This window comes from Artemia franciscana, chromosome 12 (genome assembly GCF_032884065.1).
Source record: "Artemia franciscana chromosome 12, ASM3288406v1, whole genome shotgun sequence".
In the NCBI taxonomy this organism is placed as follows: Eukaryota; Metazoa; Arthropoda; class Branchiopoda; order Anostraca; family Artemiidae; genus Artemia; species Artemia franciscana.
The window spans coordinates 4771463-4798054 of record NC_088874.1 but is presented as its reverse complement, the minus strand read 5'-3'; the positions used below and the strand labels follow the sequence as shown (position 1 = coordinate 4798054).

The window sequence follows — 26592 nt, the reverse complement described above, 5'->3', positions numbered from 1 at the left end:
ATATGAGGAAAAATTTTTTTGGCCTATTTCAAACTATTAACAATCTATAGAGAGATTTATATCTTTATTATACCAAAAAAAGCAAAAGCAGTAATAAGAGCCACCCTAAGAAGTAAAAAACTTGTCCAAGGGGATGGCAAAAATACATTAGAAAATAATGCAGGATACAGAAAATAATACAGAACCAAGAAAAAAAAATATAATTCGAATTCTACAAAGCAATGTGTCACAAAGAAAATAACAATAATCTTTTTTTAAAAGGGACTTTAATTTGTCTTCATTTGGATACAAGTAATAGAAAAAAGATATTTTTTTTTTTTTTACTTTATTGGTTTTAGAAATATTACGCTCTTAAATCTGTTCCCCTTTGTCTTCCTTAGGCTATACCACCCCACACACACACACAGCTCAACACACATAAAAGGTAGAGCCCAGAAAACTTACCAATGCTACTCAATTCAAACCCGGCAAAATTAAACACGATGTAGCTAATTTTCTATCTCGAAGGAGGGAAAGTTAGTAAAAAAAAAAGAAATACAAAATAGGTGAATTTCACGAAAAATATAGAATAATTTGGGGGTAATATGTAAAACCTTCAGACCTCAAAAGGGAATGAGACCAAAGGCCCCTTGTATGGATGACTGATTTATTTCTCCTATCTCCTTCTTCGCCAAAAGGATGGCCACTGAAATGTTTCCTTAACATCCTAAAATAGCAAATTATAGACGACATTGGTCTCAATCCACTAAACACTAAAGCACTATCCACTAAACATCTTCTCTTTAGTTTGTGGTATAGACTAACACAAAATGCAAATAAACAGTTTTTGTTCTCGGGACCAAATCTCTATTTGAGTTGTATTCGAACAAGGTTGCAACACATTTTTTTTCAACGTTCCATATTAGAGACCGAAAATGAGCTAAAAATCTACGGCTGAGGAAACAAAAATGCATGTGTACGACACGACACGTACAGAATTCAACACCTACGTCAGATGAGTATTTGCTTTGCCTATTTATATCTCGTTCTGCAAGTCTCAACGAAACCGAAAATAAAATTACTGGTAAAATACTAGGCTAGGCGTTCAATTAAATGAGCCAGATCAAAAATTACTATCACGTGACAAATCTAACCCAAAAATCGCTTCTTGGACGCAACCGTATTGCTTCGTGCTACGACTAAATTTGGTTCACGATGAAATCGGTTATTTTCATAGCCGAATTTCAGACAACGGTTGAAACAAGTTTCAAATTGAACACAAGTTGACAAAAGGGTAATGATCCAAGTTTCAATATAACCCTTTACATATAGGAATATATTTACTGAATGTGAGAAAAATCAAAATACAAAAAGTTACTTTAAGTTTCTTATTAAAATTTCCCTCTTCTTGAGAGGTTCCGTTACGAAAAACCTAAAATTCTATGGAAATTTTATTTCCTTTTTCGTAATAAGTTTTACCTCTGAAAACGTAAAAATAATTAGTTCGTTGCTTTTTCAACACAAAGGAATTACCATTTAAAAATTTTATTAACCAAGAGTACAGACGTCTTAAATTCATTGGCCTCGAAAGGATCAACAGAATGTGCACCTTCTTCGTTTTTATCCGTAGTCTATACCAGCGTTGGCAGTACAATCGTACCTTTTTGGTTCAATTTAGAGGTCCCGGTACAATGCTGTATCTCTAGAAAGATTTTGGTACAATCAAATTTTCCGTTACATTTGAGTTTTACTCGCTCGTTTTTGGCTCGCGTTTAGTTCAATTTAGAGGTCTCGGTGCAATGCTGTACCTTTAGAAAGTTTTTGGTACAATCAAATTTTCCGTTACATTTGAGTTTTACTTGCTCCTTTTTGGCTCACGTCTAGTTCAATTTAGAGGTCCCGGTACGATGCTGTACCTTTGGAAAGTTTTGGTAAAATCAAATTTTCCGATACATTTGAGTTTTACTTGCTCCTTTTTGGCTCACGTCTAGTTCAATTTAGAGGTCCCAGTACAATGCTGTACCTTTAGAAAGTTTTTCGTACAATCAAATTCTTTGTTACATCTGAGTTTTACTTGCTCCTTTTTGGCTCACGTCTAGTTCAATTTAGAGGTCCCGGTACAATCCTGTACCTTTAGAAAGTTTTTGGCACTATACATTTGAGTTTTACTTGCTCCTTTTTGCCTCACGTCTAGTTCAATTTAGAGGTCCCGGTACAATCATGTACCTTTAGAAAGTTTTTGGCACTATCAAATTTTCCGTTACATTTGAGTTTTACTTGCTCCTTTTTGGCTCACGCCTAGTTCAATTTAGAGGTCCCGGTACAATCCTGTACCTTTAGAAAGTTTTTGGCACTATCAAATTTTCCCTTACATTTGAGTTTTACTTGCTCCTTTTTGGCTCACGTCTAGTTCAATTTAGAGGTCCCGGTACAATCCTGTACCTTTAGAAAGTTTTTGGCACTATCAAATTTTCCGTTACATTTCAGTTTTACTTGCTCCTTTTTGGCTCACGTCTAGTTCAATTTAGAGGTCCCAGTACAATGTTGTACCTTTAGAAAGTTTTTCGTACAATCAAATTCTCTGTTACATCTGAGTTTTACTTACTCCTTTTTGGCTCACGTCTAGTTCAATTTAGAGGTCCCGGTACAATCCTGTACCTTTAGAAAGTTTTTGGCACTATCAAATTTTCCGTTACATTTGAGTTTTACTTGCTCCTTTTTGGCTCACGTCTAGTTCAATTTAGAGGTCCCGATACAATCCTGTACCTTTAGAAAGTTTTTGGCACTATCAAATTTTCCGTTACATTTGAGTTTTACTTGCTCCTTTTTGGCTCACGTCTAGTTCAATTTAGAGGTCCCGGTACAATCCTGTACCTTTAGAAAGTTTTTCGTACAATCAAATTCTCTGTTACATCTGAGTTTTACTTGCTCCTTTTTGGTTCACGTCTAGTTCAATTTAGAGGTCCCGGTACAATCCTGTACCTTTAGATAGTTTTTCGTACAATCAAATTCTCTGTTACATCTGAGTTTTACTTGCTCCTTTTTGGCTCACGTCTAGTTCAATTTAGAGGTCCCGGTACAATGCTGTACCTTTAGAAAGTTTTTGGCACTATCAAATTTTCCGTTACATTTGAGTTTTACTTGCTCCTTTTTGGCTCACGTCTAGTTCAATTTAGAGGTCCCGGTACAATGCTGTACCTTTAGAAAGTTTTTGGCACTATCAAATTTTCCGTTACATTTGAGTTTTACTTGCTCCTTTTTGGCTCACGTCTAGTTCAATTTAGAGGTCCCAGTACAATGCTGTACCTTTAGAAAGTTTTTGGCACTATCAAATTTTCCGTTACATTTGAGTTTTACTTGCTCCTTTTTGGCTCACGTCTAGTTCAATTTAGAGGTCCCGGTACAATCCTGTACCTTTAGAAAGTTTTTGGCACTATCAAATTTTCCGTTACATTTGAGTTTTACTTGCTCCTTTTTGGCTCACGTCTAGTTCAATTTAGAGGTCCCGGTACAATCCTGTACCTTTAGAAAGTTTTTGGCACTATCAAATTTTCCGTTACATTTGAGTTTTACTTGCTCCTTTTTGGCTCACGTCTAGTTCAATTTAGAGGCCCTGGTACAATGCTGCACATTTGGAAACGTTTTGGTAAAATCAAATTTTCCGATACATTTGAGTTTTACTTGCTCCTTTTTGGCTCACGTCTAGTTCAATTTAGAGGTCCCAGTACAATGCTGTACCTTTAGAAAGTTTTCTATCAAATTTTCCGTTCCATTTGAGTTTTACTTGCTCCTTTTTGGCTCACGTCTAGTTCAATTTAGAGGTCCCAGTACAATGCTGTACCTTTAGAAAGTTTTGGTAAAATCAAATTTTCCGTTACATTTGAGTTTTACTTGCTCCTTTTTGGCTCACGTCTAGTTCAATTTAGAGGTCCCAGTACAATGCTGTACCTTTAGAAAGTTTTTCGTACAATCAAATTCTCTGTTACATCTGAGTTTTACTTGCTCCTTTTTGGCTCACGTCTAGTTCAATTTAGAGGTCCCGGTACAATGCTGTACCTTTAGAAAGTTTTTGGCACTATCAAATTTTCCGTTACATTTGAGTTTTACTTCCTCCTTTTTGGCTCACGTCTAGTTCAATTTAGAGGTCCCGGTACAATGCTGTACCTTTAGAAAGTTTTTGGCACTATCAAATTTTCCGTTACATTTGAGTTTTACTTGCTCCTTTTTGGCTCACGTCTAGTTCAATTTAGAGGTCCCAGTACAATGCTGTACCTTTAGAAAGTTTTGGAAAAATCAAATTTTCCGTTATATTTGAGTTTTACTTGCTCCTTTTTGGCTCACGTCTAGTTCAACTTAGAGGTCCCAGTACAATGTTGTACCTTTAGAAAGTTTTTCGTACAATCAAATTCTCTGTTACATCTGAGTTTTACTTGCTCCTTTTTGGCTCACGTCTAGTTCAATTTAGAGGTCCCGGTACAATGCTGTACCTTTAGAAAGTTTTTGGCACTATCAAATTTTCCGTTACATTTGAGTTTTACTTGCCCCTTTTTGGCTATTCCAAGCTTTAGTTTATCGAAAATTGACTTCTTTCCACGGCAAGTTTTTAACCTGTTGTTCATGCGGTACAAATAAACCTCTTATGGTATAATTTTAGCCGGAAAACTAGTACAGTTGACTTCAAAGCGTTGGCAACTCTGGTCCGGAGTAGTCACTAAATTATTTGTCAATTACCGCTACACTAAAAAGTTGTTTAATCTGTTTAAAGCATTGGAAATGAAAATACAGACGCAAATATATTCCCCGTTCCTTTTCTATGGCTATGTATACAAGAATATTTGAATATTAAAGAAAGCAATACCAAAAAAAAAATGCCAATAAAGATTCTCCAGAATCATCACTGGTGTATAGGGTGTCAAATCGACACTTCAGTTACTGGGTATTTTTACAGGGGCAAGTAACAAGCCTGTAGCTCAGCCTTACCGCAACAGGGGCGGATTATTTGGCACCACACTGCCAAGCAGAGGGTAAATCCATTATGCTACCGTAGGTCACTGGGATGGCCACAACTTCAACTCACACACTGAGCTCCCAAGCCACTGAAAATGACGAAATCAAAAGAGTTTCCCCGCCCTCTTTGTGCAAACAAATACTACCTCCGAGAAAGTGGAAAATGTTTTGTGAACTGAGTCAAAGAGCTGTATGTGCCTATAGATTGACTGTAAAGACTCTTTCACAAGCCTTTGCTGCAGATAGTTCAGAGGGAGTTAAGACACTGTTGTCATCTTCGTATATTCAACCCCCTAAACTACTACTACCCTAAACTAAGCACATAGGATTGTCAACTTAAATTCCCGAGGGTTCATTTAGCTTATGAGACAACGTTTTCTCTCTTTTTAAATGGTGTCATGTATTTGCGTCATATATGGCGTATTTGTCACGTGCACGATTTTTTTAAATGTTGCTTTTAATTCGAAATGATGTCTGCCATGTTTTGGAATCTACAGCATATTCCTTATAAAAAAAAAGAAGATAAACAGGCTATTATTAACAGATAAAGAACATTAAAGTTACTTTATTGCATTCTCTATAAAACTTGTTACCATTTAAAGTACTACAGCTACCTTCCCCTACGTTTACTATGTAGATTTACTATGAATTTTTTCGAATTTTGTTTGAATTTTTTCGAGTCGACTGACGTCACGTTTGTCGACTGACGTCATTATAAGGATTGAGCATTATGCCGTCATGAAGTTGTTTGTCGCCTGACGTCATGTTTGTCGACTGACGTCATGTTTGTCAACTGACGAAATTACAGACCGGGACACCGGGACACAAATGACGACCGGGACACTCAAAGAGAAATTACAGACTGGGACACCGGGACACAATTAACGACAGGAACACAGGAAATATAAATGACGATTAAGACAGAGGGACACAACTACAATGGGGACGCCAGGGGGCACAGGGGGATATACAATGACGACCGGGACACAGGGAATGTTCGATTAGCAATCACCATCAAAAAAGCTCAAGGGCAATCATTAGAATAATGAGGTATAGATCTGAATACGGATTGTTTTTCCCATGGACAATTATATGTTGCATGTTCAAGAGTCGGTAAACCTGACAATCTATTTATATGCACAGACAATGGGACAGCGAAGAATGTTGTATATTCGCAAGATATAAGTATATAAGGCTTTGTATATGACGTCATTATAAGATGACACTACAGACCGGGACACCGGGACACAAATGACGACCGGGACACAGGGAATATAAATGACGACCGGGACACTCAAAGAGAAATTACAGACCGGGACACCGGGACACAAATGACGACCGGGACACCGGGACACAGGGAATATAAATGGACACAGGGAATATAAATGACCTCCGGGACACTCAAAGAGAAATTACAGACCGGGACACCGGGACACAAATGACGACCGGGACACCGGGACACAGGGAATATAAATGACAACCGGGACACTCAAAGAGAAATTACAGACTGGGACACCGGGACACAAATGACGACCGGGACACAGGGAATATAAATGACGACCGGGACACAGGGACACAACTACAACGGGGACGCCGGGGGGCACAGGGGGGATACATAAATGACGACGGGGACACAGGGAATGTTCGATTAGCAATCACCATCAACAAAGCTCAAGGGCAATCATTAGAATAATGAGGTATAGATTTGAATACGGATTGTTTTTCCCATGGACAATTATATGTTGCATGTTCAAGAGTCGATAAACCTGACAATCTATTTATATGCACAGACAATGGGACAGCGAAGAATGTTGTATATTCGCAAGTTTTACGTAGTTAAAAACATATATATATCTATCTATGTTCACAGGTGGGACACAGGGACACAAATACAATGGCGCGTAACTAATATAGCGCCTAACGACTTACGCGCGCGGGCGGGCTTGGGGGGGTGCGAAGCACCCCACTAACTAGGTGTTGGGGTGGCGCGAAGCGCCACCCCAACAGCTAGTGTTTTATAAACATAGAAAAGAAACGATTCAATACAAACGGTGATTTTTCCAAAAAAAGAGCTAATTGAGCAGTTTTTATTGTAAGCTTATACTCAGCTGATTCAGCAAAGACTAACATTGCGATGAAAAAAAAGTGAGTTTCAAAGATCAGTTTCGTATTTGCAATAGGCTATTTTTGTATTTTCATTGAATTACCATGGGCATTTAAAAGTTAATAGCAATTGGCTCTGAAATTTCCAATAAAGATGTTTTGGGCCAAAACTGTCATCTTACAGTAAAAACTCACCACAACAGTAATTTACTAGTACGATCTCTTTTGTTGTTGAAAATTAAAATTTTCATTTGAAGAAGCTTTCTCGTAATTTTATACGACTATTGGTTTGATGCAGTTACCCCCGAGGGGAAATTTCAAATTCAATAGAATCTGAAAATAATCAAATCTCATAAACAATGACATTATCCCTGAATGGTCAACCCACTCACAGTTTAGCACAAATTCAACCCTCCCATAAAACTGAATTATGCAGTTCAACCTCAATAAAATTCAACCTGGTATAATTAACCTCTTTTAATGTCTTAACTCGTAATGTTCGTTTGTTTTTGTTATACAGAAGTAGTAATCCGACATTTATGTTTGTGAAAGTCACTTTACAACTAAATTTTATGTTTGTATTTCTTTAAAAATACGTTGAACACATTTTGATAATGGTTGAACTGGTCCAATCAAAATAAGGCTCAGTCCTGCTTGGCAAAAGTTTTTCGACCTCGAACAGTGGCGACCCTTGAGCTTCATAGAACCAATAATGAGCTTCATAATTCCCTAAGGATCGTTTTGGGTACCTGACTGGCCGTATTTACGGTCAAACCATAAGCTGTGCGAAAAAGATAGTTCTCTCCCACTTTCTAGGGCTATAATGAGAGAAAGGTTGAGATGGCTAGGACATATTTTGCGGACAAAGGGTGACAGATTGCCCAAGATCGTCCTTCTCAGTCAACCATCTAGGGCCAAACAAAAAGAAAGTCGTCGCTGAATGTAGTGGGAAGACAAGACGTGGTAAGAAAGGATCTAAAAGAAATTGGAACTCCTTGGGAGGGTTTGAATAAGGAGGCTTTGAATAAATCGGGATGGAGGAAGAGCATGTGCAGCTGTGCTGGCTTCGGACAACTTAGTGTTTCAGCGAGTTGTTAGTAGTAGTACTGGTAGTAGTAAAAACAGAAAACTGATCTGAATTTTAACTTACATGGTAAATGTAAAAAAAATTCTGGTCTACAAATACAGGATAAATACTTACAAACAATTACAAGCAGCAGAACTGCGGTTGCAAAGGAGGCAACGCCCAGGAACATATTACGCAAATTAATTGCTGTGTATTCTTCATTGTAGGCTTCGCTTGAATAAGGCACTAATAACGGAGGTAAAACAAAGCCAAGAGCTATTCCAACCTAAAAGGAAGAAAAGATTAAATTCTGGAAATATGTAACTGTAAGCTTAAGATATTAGCCTTCGCATAGCTCTCTCTAAGAAATTTATGTCAGTACAAAAGGCAGGCTGAAGGGGAGGAGGGTCAAATTTTTTCAAGCTTATCAGTCAAATTGGTCAAATATTGCTGAAACTTTAAAGGAATTTATTGGATTATTACTCAAGGAATCTGCCGGAAATTCGCTTAGGGAATCTATTGAAACTTGATATAGGAAATGTACCAGAAGCCAGCTCAGGAAGAAGGCCATAATTTTACTCAGTGCTCAATTTGCTCAAAAAACCTACCAGATCAGAACTCTGCTACTGGAGACTACCGAAATTTAGTTCAAATAAGTTGGGAATCTATGGAGTTGTGTTCTGTGAAATTTCATGAAGAAATCTTTTGGAGTGTAGCTCAGAAGATTAATAAAATTGTGTCAGTAAATTTACTAGTTGTCGAACCAGGGCATCTAATGAAAGGTGCCCCAGAGCATCTCCAGGAATATAGGTCAAAGGATTTACCAAATTTTTCTAGTTTAGTAGAGAGACCGATTTCAAAACTAACGGCGCTGATCCCAACATACAGCATACCAGAATAATTCGTACTCAAAGATAACACAGCACATTTCACCGACCACTGGCTGTTTATACACATAGCCCCCCCCTTCTATGTGTATGCCTCTGCTATATTTTGTAACCATATAATCTGCGATAAAACTATTACAGCAAGTTGGTTATATTAATATTCCTAAATAATTTAAAATTCATGAAAAAATATATACATAAAAAATAAAAATTAGAAATAATCCAAAAAGAGGTAGTACAGAGATAATTAAAATTTGATTAGTAGAATAAAAGTCGGGCAAAGCACAGAACTACTTTCTTTAGTGATGCCTCAGCAATTGTATACTTGCTTACTAGAAAAGTCATGTACTTGAACATACCTCCACATGATTATCCAGCATCAGATAACTGGGTGGTTCTGGTAATTTCTTAAATTTTAATAGTCTACGATTTTGATTCTAGTATACGATTCTAATTGGAGCATTGTTCTTATTTGAAGTTTTCTTGTTATCTAAGGTTTCCTAGTAGAAAATTTTAATTGAAAATTTGTGTTCTTGTTTGACATTTTCTAGTTACGTGACGTTTCCTAGTATACAAATTTAACTGAAACTTTGTGTTCTTGTTTGGACTTTTGTCGTTAGAAGATTTTAATTGGAACTTTGTGTTCTTATTTGACATTTTCTAGTTATGTGACTTTTCCAGCAAAAGATTTTAATTGAAACTTTGTGTTCTTATTTGGACTTTTCTAGTTACGTGACTTTTCCTAGTAGAAGATTTTAATTGAAACTTTGTGTTCTTGTTTGGACTTTTGTAGTTACCTGACGTTTCCTAGCAGAAAATTTTAATTGGAACTTTGTGTTCTTATTTGACATTTTCTAGTTATGTGACTTTTCCAGCAAAAGATTTTAATTGGAACTTTGTGTTCTTATTTGACATTTTCATGTTAAGTAACGTTTCCTAGTACAAGATTTTAATGAAACTTTGTGTTTTTGTTTGGACTTTTGTAGTTACCTGACGTTTCCTGGCCGAAGCTTTTAACTGGAATATTGTGTTCTTATTTGACATTTTCTAGTTATGTGACTTTTCCAGCAAAAGATTTTAATTGAAACTTTGTGTTCTTATTTGGACTTTTCTAGTTACGTGACTTTTCCTAGTAGAAGATTTTAATTGAAACTTTGTGTTCTTGTTTGGACTTTTGTAGTTACCTGACGTTTCCTAGCAGAAGATTTTAATTGGAACTTTGTGTTCTTATTTGACATTTTCATGTTAAGTGACGTTTCCTAGTATAAGATTTTAATGAAACTTTGTGTTCTTGTTTGGACTTTTGTAGTTACCTGACGTTTCCTAGCAGAAGATTTTAATTGGAACTTTGTGTTCTTATTTGACATTTTCTAGTTATGTGACTTTTCCAGCAAAAGATTTTAATTGAAACTTTGTGTTCTTATTTGGACTTTTCTAGTTACGTGACTTTTCCTAGTAGAAGATTTTAATTGAAACTTTGTGTTCTTGTTTGGACTTTTGTAGTTACCTGACGTTCTAGCAGAAAATTTTAATTGGAACTTTGTGTTCTTATTTGACATTTTCTAGTTATGTGACTTTTCCAGCAAAAGATTTTAATTGGAACTTTGTGTTCTTATTTGACATTTTCATGTTAAGTGACGTTTCCTAGTATAAGATTTTAATGAAACTTTGTGTTCTTGTTTGGACTTTTGTAGTTACCTGACGTTTCCTGGCCGAAGATTTTAACTGGAATATTGCGTTCTTATTTGACATTTTCTAGTTATGTGACTTTTCCAGCAAAAGATTTTAATTGAAACTTTGTGTTCTTGTTTGGACTTTTGTAGTTACCTGACGTTTCCTAGCAGAAGATTTTAATTGGAACTTTGTGTTCTTATTTGACGTTTTCTAGTTATGTGACTTTTCCAGCAAAAGATTTTAATTGAAACTTTGTGTTCTTATTTGGACTTTTCTAGTTACGTGACTTTTCCTAGTAGAAGATTTTAATTGGAACTTTGTGTTCTTATTTGGACTTTTCTAGTTACGTGACTTTTCCTAGTAGAAGATTTTAATTGGAACTTTGTGTTCTTATTTGACGTTTTCTAGTTACCTGGTTGCCAAAAACACCCATTGCTGTTGCAGAAGAAACTTGATCGGCACCAAACCAAACAGCTGCAAGATGAGGTGGCGTACCAAGAATGAAAATTTGCGAAATTGCTGTTACTGTTTGGCCAATAAAAGCCACCCAAAATCTATCCGGTGCGGCAGAAAGAACTTTTATCCATCCTCCTGCAGCTGTCCCTAGTATTCCTAAGAGCACCACTACACGCAGACCCTAAAAAAAATAGAATTAGATTCTATAAAAACTGTACTTCAAGGGCAAATTTTGTCAATTGGGGTCTCGAGTGGGAGTATTTATCCTGTGTAAAGCTCTGGATAACACCTTCTTTTTCTTTGACTTCAAAAACTCAACAAATATATGCATGGTTGCGGGCAGCCAGAATATTAATGTGTTATAACGGACTATTTCCGTAGATATTAAAGTCTAAGAAAAGGGCATATATAGGCCCATGTTTGTAAAACTAGTAAGTCGCTTTACTTCAGATCGGTCTTTTGGGACTTGTTCTTGATCTTTGTCACTCCCCTTGCATGCGTAGACTTATAGGTTGCACTCCCTGCATCAGAAAAAAGTTGCGAAAAGTTTTCCAAGCAACCGTTATGCGTGTATGCAATAAATAATCATTATTTAAAACAAACAACTCTCTTTTAGTGAGAATGGCAGCTACACTAAGGGGGGAAAGAGCAAGTGAAATTTCCCAAAATTGTTCGGAAGATTTATACAAAAATTTTCCATTGGATAGACACAACAACTATTGACTAGCTTTGAGGTCCAACAACAACAAAGTGTAAAGCCCAAACTTAGGTGGGTTTCTTCATCTTTAAAATGGATTCTCTAATTGCTTCTTTTGTCTTTATTGGCTCCCTCGCCGGAATTCATTTATGGTCAAGTTAACTCGACTGCTATGGCTATAACTCATTCATTGTCTTGAGGTATCTATTTGACAATCCACTTCTCAACCTGTTTAATCCATGCATTTACCTTAGTAGGTAGTAAGCAAGTTAATAAATTTCGTAGCTCAGCTTGTTTTAGACAATTGTTTTTAATTTTGCCCGACAATGTGAATGTACCGTATAAATATATTATCTGAGTTGCATTGAGAAATATTTTCGTGTCAAAGCACAGAGTCAAATGGGTAAGTAAAACTCTATTAAACTTAGGCTATGTTGACGATTTGAGCATTTTAGATGAAAATGTTATTAAAATGAATGAACTCTGAAAGGTTTTGCGAGTTCATGGTGCTAGAATAGGTCTGAAATTTAATTTTAAGAAGGCTAAGTCGCTAAAACTGGGAACAAGTGAAGCTGAAGATGTGATATTGAGTAACAAGAAGACCTATTAAGTGGATAGCTTCACTTATTTAGGTAGTATTTTTTGTAAAGAAGGTGGGTGCAGTGAACATGTTAAAAGTAGAATAAGCAAGGCCCTGGGTATTTTGCCACAGGAAGAAAGTTTGGAAAAATAGGAAGATAAGTCTGCGAACCAAGATTAGGATATTGGAAGCAACAGCGATGACAGAGGTCAAGTATGGTCCTGATTCGTGGGCGCTTTTCAAAGACGGAGGGGGGTTCGCTAGATGTTTTCCGGAAAAATTTTCTAAGGGTTGTTTTGAGTACAGGTCTGACTGAACATGTTTCAAACAGTATGCTATACGAAAAATTTTGTTCAATGCCACTTTCTAGGGCTATCATGACAAAAAGAGATGGCTAGGACACATTCAACGGATGAAGGAGGACAGATTGCCCAAGATTGTCCTTGTCAGCCAATCTTCTGGGGTCAAATGAAAAGCAAGTTGTCCCCAAATTGGGTGGGAGAAGGCCGTAAGGATAGATTTACGGGAAACTAGAACTTTACGGGAGGGCATAAAGAGTGGGGCTGCCCCCATCGAATTTGTCAGATGGATGAAGAGTGTGCGTAGCTGTGATGGCCTCAGGCAGCTTCGTGCTACAGTAACTCTTAGTAGCAGTCGTAACAGTATAATTGACACACAGCCTTCACGCTTGGCTTGTGCCACCTTTTAAATTTGTTCTTTGAAGTGTGCAATACCTCATTCCTTCCTTCCCTTAGAGAGGGAGGGCTAAACCTTAGGTAAGAGAAAAAAGTGATGTCCACTTTTCTGGCCAGATCTGGTTTATTATGGCCATGATCTGGTTTATCTGGCCAGATAAAATGTCAAATTAAAACATCAAATCGAGACGAAATATAAAAAAAAAACTTCGGGTTTAAGATAAGGGTTGTTAGCCTCCTAAGACTTTTCCAATCATCCATGTCCCCGCATGCAATTAAATATAATGTCGTTAAGTTTAATGGGTGTGCTGAAGCTACCAAATATTTACCCAAAAATTGGTCTAGAGTATTGTTTTTGCTATGTGTTAACCGACTAAAATATGGATTTGCTCAACATTCTATTTTTAAAGTATGGCATGCTACTGTAGCGGTTGACCGCCTCTAAAGCCAAATAACAATTAGATAAAACTAGTTCTATTAGATTGTTTATTTTATATTCTTTCCGAATATCATGGTCGCTTTTCTGACGCCGCAATTGAATTCTTACTTTATAATATGCAATGTGATTCTATAAATCAGATTCACTTGTCCCCTTTTTTTAACGGAATTTTTAAGTCGTTTTAAAATAATATTTGGTACTTGTGTGATATAGCGACCACACTTTGTTCTTGATCTGTAATGAAACTGGTTTTCTGTGTCCACTCGGAGATAATCAGCTTATCCTTAGCGAGATAAACGGTATTTATGCAGGTATATTTTAATTAAATACTTAATATATAAAGGTGGTTAGATATTTAATGTAATACGTTCTGGTCGGCCTAATTTCCATAATTTTCTGTTTTTTTCCATAATTTTGCTACTAAAGTATTTTCATCATGTTTTGGTATATTTCATTATGATTAACCTAACTTCACTTCTTGAGTTTGGTCGCTATAACACGTAAGTACCTATTATTTGAATCCAAAATACCATTGAAATCACTCAGGCAGTACTTTTAAGGATCGATAAAGCATCATATCTGTATTTGAGACCGCCAGAGCAGGGGCATTGTGAGAAAAGCGACGATGGTATTTGGAAAGAACGTAAAATAAGGAACTAATGCCGTTAATTCTATTTTGTTAACATGTTTGCTTTAGAAGTGATCAACAACTAAAGTAGTACTATTGCAGCGCCTAAAATATATAATGTTGGTATTAAATCAGATTAAAAGCAAAAATTAATTACCTTTTTGTTAAGCAGGTACGAAGCCGGAAAAATGAGCGGAATATATGTAACCATGTAAATCATAGAAGTCCAATCTACAGCATGGGATTCAACATTGTAAAACCTTTGTACAACCGGAGCAATGATTGAAAAGTGAATCCATTGAAAAGCATTTATCATAGAGGTCAATATAAAAAGGGCTAACATTAACCATCGTTTTGTATACACTTTTGTTTCCGGTACTATCACAGAAATTGGTTCGCTCAGGGGTATTCCGTTATACATTGTCATTGTGGTGGGGTTGAGAATAATTTCGGGTTTTTCCTTTTCTCCCAATTGTTCTTTCGGAACTGTTATATCTGCAAAACCCATTTTCTGTTATGTGGATAGCAAAATAGACACAGAAGAAAGTAAATGAAATATGCAGAAGAAAGAAAGAAATAAGTAAATAATAATAGCAGTGCCTCCACTTTGTCCGTGTTTTAACTATACCGCAAAATCGGTTATACTTTTTTACAACTATTTAGCCATATAGCTTGCTACATCTTCACTGTACATGATTTGGACTGTATTTAAAATTTTAGCTATAAAAAGATAAGAACCGTCTATTAAAGATAATAAAATACAGTTACTGACATAACCTTACAATGCATCTCCATAAACAAATGTAAATAATTGATTGCCGAATCTACTAATTTCAGACTTGGAAGAATTGTGTAAACATAAAATAAAATTTACGATTTTAAGATGGATAGTCATCTGAGCAAAAAGATCTAGGCATCCCTCCGTCATTTGTTTGTTGGCACTAAGGCATATCTAAACGTAATATACTATGTAGCACGAGCCAAAGAGAATCCCTTAGTTCACACCCATGTGATTTTTTTTTTTATCACAAAACGGCTCACGGATAGTGGTTGCAGGAAAACCACAAGAACGTTCAAACAGAAACGGTTCATTGCAGCAGTTGAAGCGTGACAAAACGAAACAACCGTAAAGACGAGAAAAACGAATACAATAACAACAAGTGAAAAAAAAAAAAAAACGAAGAGGGCAATACAAATATTTCGATCAAGACCTCGGTTTGATTGTCTTTAGTGCAAAATAATAATAATAAAAAATAACGATAAAAATCCAAACGGTCGCAAAAAAAGCCGTTTCTGCGCGAGAACGCATCAGTGTGAACCAGAGTCATGAGAAAGTTATAAGATAGGAAACTGACGCTAGCGCCCAAAGGCAGAATATCCAACGCTATAGCGTCTGGCAACTATATTTGACCTAAAATTGCTGCATTTTTCTTTCCATGTACTTTAAAATGTAAAAGAAGAAAGAGAACGTAAAACTCTTTACCCAGTAGGTCCTACCCAGTAGCCAGTAGCCTACATAGCCTGCCAAGATTTTCCTGTGTTGGGCTTGGCCTTTGAATGAATGAATGAATTTTGTTGATCATTTCAGTAAGAAAATGAATATAGAAAAAATGAAAAAATGGGAAGCAAAGAGAAAACAGCAGACACAACTAATGAACGAACAATTTGAATTAATATATCACTAGGTAGACTAGGTATCACTAGGTTCTCATCAAAAGTAAACACGGATCAGAGGTGACAGGGCTAAGATATGGGGTGCTTTATTTTGTCCAGACTGGATTTTGAGCTTAAATAGGTTTTTTGTAATAAAAATGCTGATTGATTATCACTTAGAGAGCAATTTTAGCTTCAATCCTATTGTAAAAAATTTAAACATATCAAATATAGAATTTTCTTGAAAATTTCCTACTTTTTTAATAAAGCCGTCAGCTAACTTTTCAATCATTATCCTCCTGTGTTAAATTACCGAAGATCCCGCCCATATATGTTGCCCACTCTTTTTGGTATTAGCTAAGTATTACCAAGTGGCGGTTCTTGACCCCTCCTCCTGTCTGCCAAAAATTTTCAGGCCAAATTTTAACAGACATTTCCATTTTCCAACAAAATTTGAACACAATATATCACTAAAAACGTTAAAATTAATTAAAGTACTTGTGTATTATTCAGAACACACTCAATAAGTGAAGTTAGGTTCTTTCATGAGACAAACTACGATGCAGGTACATTTTAATTAAATACTTATTACTTGTTCATTATTCAACTGATTCAATTCAATTCAGAACACACTCAAGAATTTTGCTGAGAAAATCCGGTTTCGTAGCCACAAAGACAAAATTCAATTTAGTTTGCTACGCATAGTGATAGAAGATAGTGTCTGAACATGGATTTTGAAATGAAGATTTGGGATTTGCCAAAGACTGAAAAGAGGCAATTATATTTTTCCAGGACTATATTTTCATCATATTTTGTTTTATTTCATTAGCTTTATCAAAAGTTTGGGCTATATATTTGCACATTAAGGGGGGGAGGTCATTATATCAAATACCTAACTTAACCTAACCTTAACCACCTCTATATATAAGATATTTCATCAAAATGTACCTGCATCGTAGTTCGTTTCACGAAAGAACCTAACTTCACTTATTAAGTATGGTCTGAACAATACACAATTTCCTTAATTAATTTCGATCTACTTACTTTTATTAGCTAAGTAAGCCTAATTAGCTAAGTATTAGCTAGTACTAGCCAAATAATTCCGGCTTCCCCTTCCCATGAGATCTGATGTTTTCCTCGGATTAAATATTTTTTTTTTTCATTTTTTCATGTTTCTTGGGACTATGTTTTGAAATTAAAGCTTAAATATTTTTGTTTATATATCGGCTATGCAAAGCGATTCTCAAAAGTTAAGACAGCCCCCTTCTTCCCCCCAAAAAACAGCTGGCTCATCTTTCACCAACCAAAATTCAGTATTGGTTTTCCAAATATTCGCATATTACGGCGCTAATTTATTTGTTCAGTAAGGTCTCTGCTCATGGCCTTAAGACATTTTCGAAGAAATATCTATCTGTGTTTATGTTTTAATTTAGAATGATATTCGTTTTTTCTCTAAAACAATGTTTGCATAAAAAAAAAATTTAATTCAGAATTATTTGGCAATTATGTCTTGAATATAATTGCACAATTGCAAAAGAATATTCTGTCTCACGTTTGTTTTCTTTCTACCGATCTTTAACCAGAAATTGAAATAATAATAATTGTGAAGTATTGTCTATGAATTCTAAGAAATTAAAAAGGCAGAAATACATTCATAAATGATTGACGAGGTATTAATAAAAACTTCAAAAAATGTTACAAATTCAAAAATTTGGTTTCAATTCATATTAGAGGAGATTATTAAATTAATTACTAATCAAATCAAACATAAAATAACAGATATTGTTGTGGATAAAAACACGAATACTGTAACAAAAAGAAATTAGTACGAATAAGAGTAAGAATGCCAGTTCCGAAACCTAGGCACGTCTTTTGTGCTTTACCGACAACAAAATATATTGTAAACAGTTTCTCTTTTATAATTATCATTTTAAAAAAATTACGACTTCTAGGAATTGATAAATTAATTATTTACTTCCATTAGTTCTTTCCTGTAATCTTGATCATTATCGAGATTTTCTTCTTTTTTATCACTCTTCTTCTTTCTCTTAAATTAATTACCTATTAGCTATTAAATTAACTAATTATCAAATTCATTAACTATTAAATTAGTTAACAATCAAATCCAACGAAAAGATAACAGATACTCCTGTTGATGAAAAAGCGAGTTCTATAACGGCCAGAAATTAGTAAAAATAAAAGTAAAAATACTCCCCCCCCCCGAAACCTAAGTGCACTATTTGCGCTTAACTAAAAATAAAATATATTGTAAAAGAGTTTTGCTTTTATAATTATTATTATTTAAAAGAATTGCTACGATTTCTAGGAATTAATAAATTAATTAATTAATTTACTTTCATTAGTCCTTTGCTGTAATCTTGATTATTATCGAGCTTTTCTTCTTTTTTCTCATCGATCTTCCAACAAGAAAACCACACTGTTAATATGTAACGTTTTCAGTAAAACTCAAGTGAACCTCAAGTTGTTTAGAGGGTTTAAGAGAGGGGTAAGTGGGTAGCCCCACTCTTATTTGCGGCGGCTCTTACTTGTAGATCTTCACTAGCCTTGAGATATTACTTTTTTGTTGATTTTTAGGCAAATAAAATATACTTTTCGAAGTTTTTTTCGGTTTTCCGATTTTTTTTTCCGGTTATTCTGCTGAAGAATTAAATATGTGATTGTATTTTAAATTTGGATAAAATTTGAATTATAATTACGATATTTGATCAACATTAGTTCTACCCAATTATTGTTTAAATAGTATTTTCGATATTCACTATAAAATATCTGATTGATGGGGGAGGGTATTTTCTTATAATTAACGAAAATGTATATTATTTTATCTTTAATGGGACTGAAACTATCCTTAAAACTGTTGTGTAAACAGCGTTGAATAAACACATATCTTAATTCACCATTTTATAAGGGAATCTGTGTTATGCTCGATTTGACTTCAGCTGTTTTTTTTGTTTAAATGAATGCCTTCTTAAATAGATCATTTATAAAAAAGAGTTCTGATTTGTTGTCTTACAAAAATCGGTCGTCACAAAGTAATGCAACCAACTTTGGTTCCTTAATATGTGTTCTAGTGGAGGCCTTGGCCCTGTTTACATTCTCTTAAATTTGCATTCCAATTAGCAAACAAAAGTTTTTCATCGTAGGAATTGACACGACAAAATTTTCTTCCAAAATCTTTTGCCCTCATGAAGGTTGACTTGGTCCATTATTGGCCTATTTGGGCGTGTTAAGACTTACTACAACGAACTATTTGAGCATTTTTTTTTTTTTTTTTTTGTGTTCCATTGATTCCTATTGTCCTTGTCTACATGTCTGGTAAGTTCAAGCCCATTGGCAAAATTTGTGCCCAGATCCAGGTTTCACATATCGCATATACATATACATATATATATATATATATATATATATATATATATATATATATATATATATCTATATATATAAAAATAAGTTGTCTGTCTGTGGATCTGTGGATCAGGTGACGTCATGTTTCTGTGTCGGCTGACGTCATGAAATTAGTTGTCAGGTGACGTCATGTTTCTGTGTCGGCTGACGTCATGAAATTAGTTGTCGTCATTTTTGCTTTGACGGTGACGTCATTCAAGTTATATAAGACATATGTTCACGTAGAAATCTATTAATGTTTAAGTTTACAATGACTGATGAAGATGCTCAAAGAGTCTATGCCAAAAAACTTGCTGCTGATGGTTCCTCGGCACGCTTTCTTTTCTGACTTTCAAACAGTTCGTAGTAACGAACTGTAGTAAGGAGCGACCCGGCTCAATAGTAAACGAAACTCTAAAAAACGGAATTTCGATGCTAAAAGATATATCACAAGAATCGGATTTTTATGCTGATTTCAAATATATAAGTTTCATCAAATTTAGTCTTTGTCATCAAAAGTTACGAGCCTGAGAAAATTTGCCTTATTTTGGAAAATAGGGGGTAACACCCCCTAAAAGTCATAGGATCTTAACGAAAATTACACCATCGCATTCAGCGTATCAGAGAACCCTATAGAAAAAATTTCAAGGTCCAATCTACAAAAATGTGGAATTTCGTATTTTTTGCTAGAAGACAAAACACGGGTGCGTGTTTATTTGTTTTTTTTTTTTTTTTTTTTTTTTTTCCCAGGGGTCATCGTATCGACCAAGTAGTCCTAGAGTGTTGCAAGAGGGCTCATTCTAACGGAAATGAAAAGTTCTAGTGCCCTTTTTAAGTGACCAAAAAAATTGGAGGGCACCTAGGCCCCCTCCCACACTCATTTTTTTCCCAAAGTCAACGGATCAAAATTTTGAGATAGCCATTTTGTTCCGCATAGTCGAAAACCATAATAACTATGTCTTTGGGGATGACTTACCCCCCACAGTCCCTGGGGGAGGGGCTGCAAGTTACAAACTTTGACCAATGTTTACATACAGTAATGGTTACTGGGAAGTGTACCGACGTTATCAGGGGGATTTTTTTGATTTGGGTGTGGGGTTCAGGGGAGGGGGCTATATGGGAGGATCTTTCCTTGGAGGAATATTTCATGGGGGAAGAGAAATTCAATGAAAAGGGCGCAGGACTTTCTAGCATTACTATAAAAAAAACAATGAAAATATAAACATGAAAAAGTTTTTTCAATCGAAAGTAAGGAGAAGCATTAAAACTTAAAAAGGAACAGAGATTATTACGCATATGAGGGGTTCTAAAAATCCTTTAGCATAAAGAGCGAGGTATTTAGGAGGAGATAAACACTTCACTCTTTATGCTAAAATTTTTTTAATAATTTCAACTATTTATTCTACGGCCTTTCTGATTCAGGGGTCATTCTTAAAGAATTGGGATAAAACAAGATTTAGTGTGAAGAGCGAGGTATTAACGAGGGGACCAGCCCCCTCATATATATAATCAAAAATATAAGAATATAAAAGTTTGTTAAGTAAGTTAATTCTTAAGTTACGTATTTTTTTTACTAATAAAAACGTTCGTTAAGAATAAAAGATCTAGGTGCCTTTTTAAGTAACCGAAAAATTGGAGGGCAACAAGACCTCCTTCCCCACCCCTCATTTCTCAAAATCGTCTGATCAAAACTAAGAGAAAGCCATTTAGCCAAAAAAAGAATTAATATGCAAATTTCATTTTAATAATTTATGTACGGAGAGCCAAAATCAGACATGCATTAATTCAAAAACTTTCAGAAATTAAATAAAAAAAACAAGTTTTTTTAAATGAAAGTAAGGAGCGACATTAAAACTTAAAACGAACAGAAATTACTCCGTATATGAAAGGGGCTTTTCCTCCTCGACACCCCGCTCCTTGCGCTAAAGTTTGATTCTTTCTCACAACTCTACTTTTTAAAACAATAAAAAAGTTTAGCGTAAGGAGCTGGGTGTCGAGGAGGAAAAGCCCCTTTCATATACGGAGTAATTTCTGTTCGTTTTAAGTTTTAATGTCGCTCCTTACTTTCATTTAAAAAAACTTGTTTTTTTTTATTTAATCTCTATCAGCAGCAAGTTTTTTGGCATAGACTCTTTGAGCATCTTCATCAGTCATTGTAAACTTAAACATTAATAGATTTCTACGTGAACATATGTCTTATATAACTTGAATGACGTCACCGTCAAAGCAAAAATGACGGCAACTAATTTCATGACTTAATTTCAGAACTTAATTTCTGTGTTGACTGACGTCATGAAATTAGTTGTCGTCATTTTTGTTATGACGATGCTTAGTATATTGTAAAACACATTAATTTGGTTAATAATATACCATTTAAAACACCAAAATGAACATGCTGGAGTAGTCACTCGGTGAGAGAGGGTGTCAGAACGGAGAATGAAGGTCCCAGGTTCAAATCCTGGTTAGGCTAAAAAAGGTAAAAATCTAAAAACTAAAAAAAAACTGAAAAAACTAAAAAAGGCAAAAACTACAAAAAAAAACTAAAAACTAATAAAAAAAATTAAGAATAAAAATAAAAAAAATAAAAAATATAAAAACTAAAAAAAAAGTAAAAAGAAAAAACGAAAAAAAACTAAAAAAGCTAAAAAAAAGGTAAAAACCAATAAAAAACTGAAAAGAAAAAAAGGAATAAAACTAAAAAAAATTTCATCTAAAAAACTAAAAAAAACTAAAAAAGGTAAAAACTGAAAGAACTAAAAAGAAAAAAAACTAAAAAAAAGGAAAAAAACTGAAAAATAAAGGAGAAAAAGAAAACTAAAAAAATATAAATAAAAATAAAAAAACTAAAAAGATAAAAACTTCAAAAAAAACTAAAAAGAAAAAAGAAAAAAACTAAAAAACCTAAAAAAAGGTCGAAACCAATAAAAAAAAACTAAAAGGAAAAAAAGGGAAAAAATTAAAAATTTATTTCATCATATACCAATTCAAAAACGAATGTATACCGGGATGACGACCGGGACACAGGGAATATAAATGACACAACTACAACGGGGACGCCGGGGGGCACAGGGGGATATAAATGACGACCGGGACACCGGGACACAAGGAATATAAATGACGCCTGGGACACTCAAAGAGAAATCAGAGACTGGGACACCGGGACACAAATGACGACCGGGACACAGGGAATATAAATGACGACCGGGACACAGGGACATAACTACAAAGGGGACGCCGGGGTGCACAGGGGGATATATAAATGACGATGGCGACTCAGGGAATGGTCGATTAGCAATCACCATAACAAAGCTCAAGGGCAATCATTAGAATCATGAGGTATAGATCTGAATACGGATTGTTTTCCCATTGACCATTATATGTTGCATGTTCAAGAGTCGGTAAACTTGACAATCTATTTATATGCACAGACAATGGGACAGCAAAGAATGTTGTATATTCGCAAGTTTTACGTAGTTAAAAACACACACATATATATATATATATATATATATATATATATATATATATATATATATATATATATATATATATATATATATATATATATATATATATATATATATATATATATATATATATCTATATTCACAGGTGGGACATAGGGACACAACTACAATGGCGCGTAACTAATATGGCGCGTAACGACTTACACGCGCGGGGGGGCTTGGGGGGGGGCGAAGCGCCCCCCCCCAACTAGGTGTTGGGGTGGCGCGAAGCGCCCCCCCCCCAACTAGGTGTTGGGGTGGCGCGAAGCGCCACCCCAACAGCTAGTATATATATATATATATATACATATATATATACATATATATATATATATATATATATATATATACATACATGCATATACATATACATATACATATCACATATCGATACAGTGAAACTTCAAAATGCTTTGCCTTCATTGAAGTCTACCTAGCCCTGTAGCTTTCAAATATGAAAGGTGAAACAAATTTTAGGCCTATGTTCCAAGGGTCACGAGCCGATACAGTCAAAGCCAATTCAATTTTTGTCTTTACGAATTACGTTTGCTTTCTTCAAACACAACTCTTTCTCAAGACTATATGGTTTTTGGTTTTTTCTTGCTTTCTCAATTTTTGTCTTGCTTTCTTCAAAAAATTACGTTTGCTTTCTTCAAACACACCTCTTTCTCAAGACTATATGGTTTTTGGTTTTTTCAAGCTTTCTCAATTTTTGTCTTGCTTTCTTCAAAAAATTATGTTTGCTTTCTTCAAACACACCTCTTTCTCAAGACTATATGGTTTTTGGTTTTTTCTTGCTTTCTCAATTTTTGTCTTGCTTTCTTCAAAAAATTGCGTTTGCTTTCTTCAAACACACCTCTTTCTCAAGACTATATGGTTTTTGGTTTTTTCTTGCTTTCTCAATTTTTGTCTTGCTTTCTTCAAAAAGTTGCGTTTGCTTTCTTCAAACACACCTCTTTCTCAAGACTATATGGTTTTTGGTTTTTTCTTGCTTTCTCAATTTTTGTCTTGCTTTCTTCAAAAAATTGCGTTTGCTTTCTTCAAACACACCTCTTTCTCAAGACTATATGGTTTTTGTTTTTTAGTAGTTAAGACTTAGGACTGGGAGTCAGGGATCGGTCCATTTTTGTATTGTTACTAAATTCGGACTACTGTACAGCCAATTCGTTTTATTTTTCCGCTGATGGAGAATTTTTTAGTTTCCGTTTAAGCAAAGCTTATTCACGTGATATACTTTATCGGGTAGTAGACAATAGGATCAACACAGAGACTATTGTTGCGACTATTACAACTAATGTTGCAAAAATGTTGCAACTATTTTCTGACGTCGGAAACCGATACAACTTGTCGTTTCATAAGTTTTTTTTTATCTTCATGGCGGTTCTCTTCGCTATGTCTAAATGTAACTTTTAAGCCAATCGGAAAAAAAAACCTGTAAATGACTTTTCCAAAATTGTGTCAGGAGAGGGAGTGGAGGTTAATGTGACAATCTTATTGGATCATTCTCCTTCTAAACTAGGTGCGATGAGAACAAATCCTTGATTCATTCTTTAAAAAAAGGTAAAGCATACGGTATCAGAGTTCACAATCTATTCTGGCTGTGCTAATCTCTGTTTCTTGGCTCTTCAGGCCATAAATTGTAATGCAGTGGGGGGGGGTCACCTATCCAGAATTTTTGAACAAACTTCCAGTTTACGTTTAACAAATTCCTCCAGGCACCCATTTTGGAGCTGGGTCAACTTTGACTGAGCTTAAAGGGTTAAACCACTGACCCCCGTCCAAAAATAACTGAGTAGCGACATCAGAATTTGAACCCCCCACATTGCTGAAGCAGATAAACTTGCAGGTCTAGAATGATTAAATGATTACTCCAGCAAAATAACCTTTGGTGATCAGTACTTCAACATGAAATTAGTAGAAATTCTAATTTCTACTAATTAGTAGAAATGTATTCTCATCTTTGGGGCTCCAACAATATATTTTCGAAAATTTCAAAGTGTAAGCGCTTAGAAGGATAGGATTACATACCGAGATGATCCCCAGAGAAATCTAGTTGACTGAAATTATGGATAAACTTAATGTAAGGTCTTGTAACACCAGAACATTGATTTGAATTTACAAGCGTTACAGTCCGCAGAATTAAAGCCAGGCGAGTTCACAAATATGGCTTGCAAAAACTCACACACAAATTGGAAATATGCAACACCAGAACATTTTATTGAACTCACAAATACTACTGTCCGAAGAGTTAAAGTCAGGCGAGTTTACAAATAAGGTTTGCGAAAACTCACACACAAATTGGAAATATGTAACACCAGAACATTGTATTGAACTCACAAATGTTGCAGTCCGAAGAGTTAAAATCAGGAATGTTCCTGGGCCCAAGGTCCTATAGGCCGTGCCATTCCCTCTCCCTGAATGTGAGCATTTTTCGGTGTTTCTTATTTTCCTAAATTATTCTCATAATTCACTTTTTAGGGAGGAGGGGATTTTTGGGCTTGGAGCCCATTGAAATGTGAAGCTCCCCCAAAATGAATTCCTGAACACTTTCGAGGATTAGAAAATTCAGATACACTGGTGAAAGCATAAAAACGACAGAATTCAAGTATACACGAAAAAAAAAGGGAAGAAGACTCACAAATAAACAGCTCAATCCACATTCAACTTTTTGACTGGTTCCGTTGGATCAATTTTAGCTGAGATCAACTATGTAAATTGGAATCTCCGCTATTCATTCATCAGCATCTTTTAAAGATTCAATCAGATTTCCGGACTTGGATCCATGATTAATAATTTGATGCATATGTATTGCATAATTGAAAGCAATGAGACTTTTTTGGTTAAATTTAAAAAACCCAGAAAGAAAAATGGGAGATTAAAAATAAAAATAATGAGAGAAATTCTTCTGAATAAAAAAAAAATGAAACAAAACAAAATAACCAAACCCTCCCAGCCCCCACTTCAAAAAATATTTTAAGGGACTTATGTGTTATAGCAACCTCACCACACAGCTGTTATTGATCTGAGTAAAACCAGTTTCTATGTTTGCATTCGGATCGGAGATAATTAGTTTTGTCTCAGTGAGATAAACTACTATCCAGGTATATTTTAATTAAATATTAAATGGCTAGAGTTGGTTAAGCTAGAATATATTATCTTAGGTATTTAATAGAAAGTGTTCTGGACGGCCTGCTTTCCATAATTCTCTGTTGTGTTTTCCGTCATTTTGTTACTAAAGTATTATATTTTCATCATACTCTGGTATATTTCATTACGGTTAACCTAGCGTCACTTCTTTGGCGTGGTCGCTATAACACGTAAGAACCGATTTTAATACTATTTGCGCGTTTCCGAAAACCCAATAATAGAGCTAAATCGAAAGTATCATTTACCAAATCGATTTCTATACATGAAGAGTTTTGAAAGAAAGAAAACAAAGAGGAAAATTTGTGTGTGTGTTAGGTCAAGAGGTATACTGATATCAAAAAGATATTCCAATAAATATCCGCCGTATTAGCTATTCTAATGTTATACAAAAAACTGACAAATACAAATGAATTGTGCAATATTTTTTGCTTTCAGTGGAGTGTAAATAACCCCAGTCATTTAGAGAATTTTAGAGGAAAATCCCTCCTCATTGTGGTAATTTCTAGGTTTTTATTAGTCATCCATAGTAATTTCTGTTTTTTAAAGTAATTTCTGATTGTTTTTACCATTTAGGCGAAAAAAGAGTGGAAAGTTGACTTCATTGCCTTACACAGCTCTAAGGAAATTCAAATATAGCGTTAGGGAAGGGGGAAGTGGCAAAGCAATTTTTGTT

At 35.0% G+C, this 26592-nt stretch overlaps 1 protein-coding gene across 6 annotated transcripts in view; it reads right to left on the bottom strand.

Annotated features, from left to right (window-relative positions):
- Positions 1–26592, bottom strand: part of LOC136033603 (uncharacterized MFS-type transporter C09D4.1-like) — a 48159-nt gene that overhangs the window by 20234 nt on the left and 1333 nt on the right. For 2 of the 6 annotated variants that reach the window (XM_065714390.1, XM_065714387.1), the window contains exons 2-4: positions 14369–14706; positions 11129–11353; positions 8291–8441 (exon numbers count right to left, since the gene is read on the bottom strand). In XM_065714390.1, the coding sequence (XP_065570462.1) occupies positions 8291–8441; positions 11129–11353; positions 14369–14638 (646 nt within the window). In that variant the 5' untranslated portion in view covers positions 14639–14706. Of the gene's footprint in view, positions 1–8290; positions 8442–11128; positions 11354–14368; positions 14707–24800; positions 25360–25410; positions 25527–26592 lie in introns of those variants that run through there. The other 4 variants (XM_065714386.1, XM_065714388.1, XM_065714391.1 and 1 more) reach the window with 4 other exon arrangements.